General features: G+C 36.6%; 1 protein-coding gene across 1 annotated transcript in view; it reads right to left on the bottom strand.

Moving 5' to 3' along the window:
* IMPA2 (inositol(myo)-1(or 4)-monophosphatase 2) overlaps window positions 1–3150 on the bottom strand; it is a gene marked incomplete at its 5' end in the record, with an annotated part of 13971 nt that overhangs the window by 6693 nt on the left and 4128 nt on the right. The window contains 2 exons of the mRNA XM_010178834.1: window positions 1166–1211; window positions 2581–2685. Of these exons, the coding sequence (XP_010177136.1) occupies window positions 1166–1211; window positions 2581–2685 (151 nt within the window). The remainder of the gene's footprint in view (window positions 1–1165; window positions 1212–2580; window positions 2686–3150) is intronic.

A 3150-nucleotide genomic window follows, 5' to 3' on the forward strand; every position in this document is an offset into this window, starting at 1 on the left:
TCTGCAGGAATTTCTTCAGTACTGTTCAAGGCTTACATTCAGGCCAGTTCTCCTGTGTATACTTTGGCTTCTTTTCAGCTTACTACTTTTTTTTTCTGCTTTTCCCATTTGTTTACTGAGGGAGATTTAACATCATTCTTTATTTTTGTTTCAGCTTTGTTTAGTTTACATAACCCAAAATATGCAGCATCAAAATCAAGATGGTGTTCTAGAAAACATAAATATTAGAGAAAGCTGTCTGGTAATAATATGTAGTATTCAAAAGGACCTTTGGGAATGAATAAACTTCAGAAAAGCATGGAAGTGTTTCTCAGCAGTTTCCATGTTTGAAAAGTCAAACTAGAGAAGTACACAACGTTATTCTGTTTAAATCAGTAAGAGCCACTAGCACATCTGAAAAGGATGTTGTTATTGCACAGAATTCTCGCTGGCTTCACTTACAGCTATACATAAATTTCAGATCGTGGAATTAGGCTGGAAGAGACACATTCCTTGGCAATTTGAATAGCTATTCCTTCTGTATATATCAAACTGTAAACCAGCAACATCTAGAGAAAAGGCACTAGAATGAATGAGTATAGCTAGGAAACTCAAAACAGCACATATGAAGGCTAGGTACTTCCCCCCCCTCCTGTAATCAAGCTCTTGTGTAGGAAATAGTTATTTTATTATGTTAAGAAAACCACAAAGGCAGATGAAATAAACTAGGCCCGTAATTTTGCACTCTTCGCAGAAATCAGTTTTGAATTGCCTCACAGCAGCACTTAGCTTTCACAGGTACCACTAGCAGGAAACAAGCAGTAACATAAGAACTCAGGGAGATATGTTTAAATTAGGAATAGGCAGCACTAGATCTAACTCATTATAGTTTTGTCTTACAAAACCTTGCTCTTACCAGTACTCTGTTGTTCCTCCCCTCCCATAAATGCTATAATATATTTATAATAATTTTTTAAGAATTACCTTTTAATTGCCAGTTTGCATAAGTTTTGTAGGATTATGACTTTAGACTAGTAGATTATGATCAAATGCAATTAAAAAGTGTTGAGAAACCTGAGTAGTGGTTGATACATTTTTTAAAATTTTATTTTCTTTAAAGTTCCTACATGGTTTTGAGGCTTCTAACCAGATCTCAGGTACCCATCTTAAAGAACATACTCCATACCTCTTTGTTAACAGCAAATCCAATGCTCACTGCCACTGTTGGAAATCTGTGCAAAAGAAGAAATGAAGTGTTATTGAATAAAAATCTCTCAACTTACTCCTTATGCAACTCCCTTAGGCAACAAAACCCCCCCGGAGCTCTGTGTTTTTACTTGTCTCAAAATGCTCTTGACATTGTACTATTTCTCCTTGGTCAGTCTCTTTGTCAGTTCCTTTAAAAATGTAATTTAATACTGGAGAAGACAAGAAATAAACACATGAAGACACCAGGATTTTTATACTAAATGTGCTGTATATCTTAGTGATCTTTTCGCTTTAGTGTAATTGAATTATGTAGTATAAAATCATCAGTGTTGTTGTAACAAGTCATCACTTTTAAGAGCACCATTTTGTTCAAGTTCAAGCATCTGAGATAGCAATTAAGTTGCACAGAGATACCTTGCTGCTGACATCAGCCTAAGAACAAACCAGTTCCTCTACCCTCTCTTTTGTCAAAGTGATTTAATTTGTGTGTGTATTTAATTTGGTCGTTTTGACTAAAGTATTACTGTATTTTAAACCATGAAATAAACTCATTTCTTAAAAACATGTCTTAAAGGGGCTGTAAAGTAAAAGTCCAGATAATATTGCTAGAAGAGAGAAAAATTTCACTCAATTGCATGAAACAACAGCACATGACACTCCCCCACCTCCTTCTGAATTCTGTGTAATTGTACTAAAATGCCTTTTTTTTAAAATGATGACTGCAGTTATATTAAGCCACTAACTACAAAGCAGAACGTACTTAAGGTTTTTAAGTAGAAGCATTCCGAACAGTCATTAGTTTACAACTCCTAGCACTCGAATGATGAATTAAGCTTCAGCAATTTTGCAGTGACGATCCTTAGATTTCTTTTTGCAGAGAGGTACCGCAGAAGCTTAAAACCAGTATCTATGTACAACTTAGTTTTCAGTTCCACTCTACATACATGCAATGCTTTTACTTCCCAGGAAGAAGGAAGCATTTGTGTTTGAAGGGGCGAAAGCACCACCACTAAAAGGAACGCGTAACAACCACATAAGGCGTTGGGCCAACTGTCATCATAGCACAGCCTTGTTCCTCCAGCTCAGCTCAAGTCCCTGCACGTTAACGTGTGGTTATATATAAACGAGCCGTGAGTCAGGAGCTTCTGGGTCATTAAGCAATCAGCAGAAACTTCAGCTTACCTTCAGATAACACTATAGAGCTCTCTCCAGCACAAACACACACTCCCTCAGATACACTATGTGAGGCAGGAAAAGATAAAGTGATGGCTCCTACTTATGAGTTGAAGGAACACATTTACCACAGTAAAACACCTTTAAGCAGAAGGAAGGATTTGCGAGAAGCTACATTTTTTGTTTTTTTAGGTATTTCCCAGTTCACTGTTCGCTTACCTGTGCACAAAGTTGCACGTTCCATCAACAGGGTCAATAATCCAGGTTGGACTGTCGGTGAGGACACATTTTGAACCAGCAGCAGTGGATTCTTCTGCAATAAACCTACATTTGGGGTGGAGTGAAACAAGCATCTCAGAACATTGGCTCACACGTGTGACTCAGAAAGTAAAACTCCATATTTCTGGTTTTCTGTTTGTTTGTTTGTTTTGAAGAGATACTGAATTTTTACATATATATACATTTCATATATATGTTTCTGTATGTATAAACACATTTCTTTTTTCATTTGGGAATGGGCAGCTGTCATAGAAACTTTGGAGAAGAGTTCTCAACTTTATAGCACACTATTTTACATGTTAAATAAAAGAACTTAATTTATGTTCACTTTCCCAATAATACCATTAAGAAAGTCATGAAAATGAATCTGAACTGGCATTGCTGGAACTCCAGAAGTTTTGGGTTTTTTATGGAGAATGTAATTTTACAGGTTCGGCCTGTCTCTTGCAGTAACTAACATAAACTGCAACATGCAGCTGCTTCTCTTTTGCAGTCAAATTCAGTCAGCAG

The sequence above is a fragment of the Mesitornis unicolor genome, unplaced genomic scaffold, assembly GCF_000695765.1.
Source record: "Mesitornis unicolor isolate BGI_N332 unplaced genomic scaffold, ASM69576v1 scaffold40432, whole genome shotgun sequence".
Classification (NCBI taxonomy): Eukaryota; Metazoa; Chordata; class Aves; order Mesitornithiformes; family Mesitornithidae; genus Mesitornis; species Mesitornis unicolor.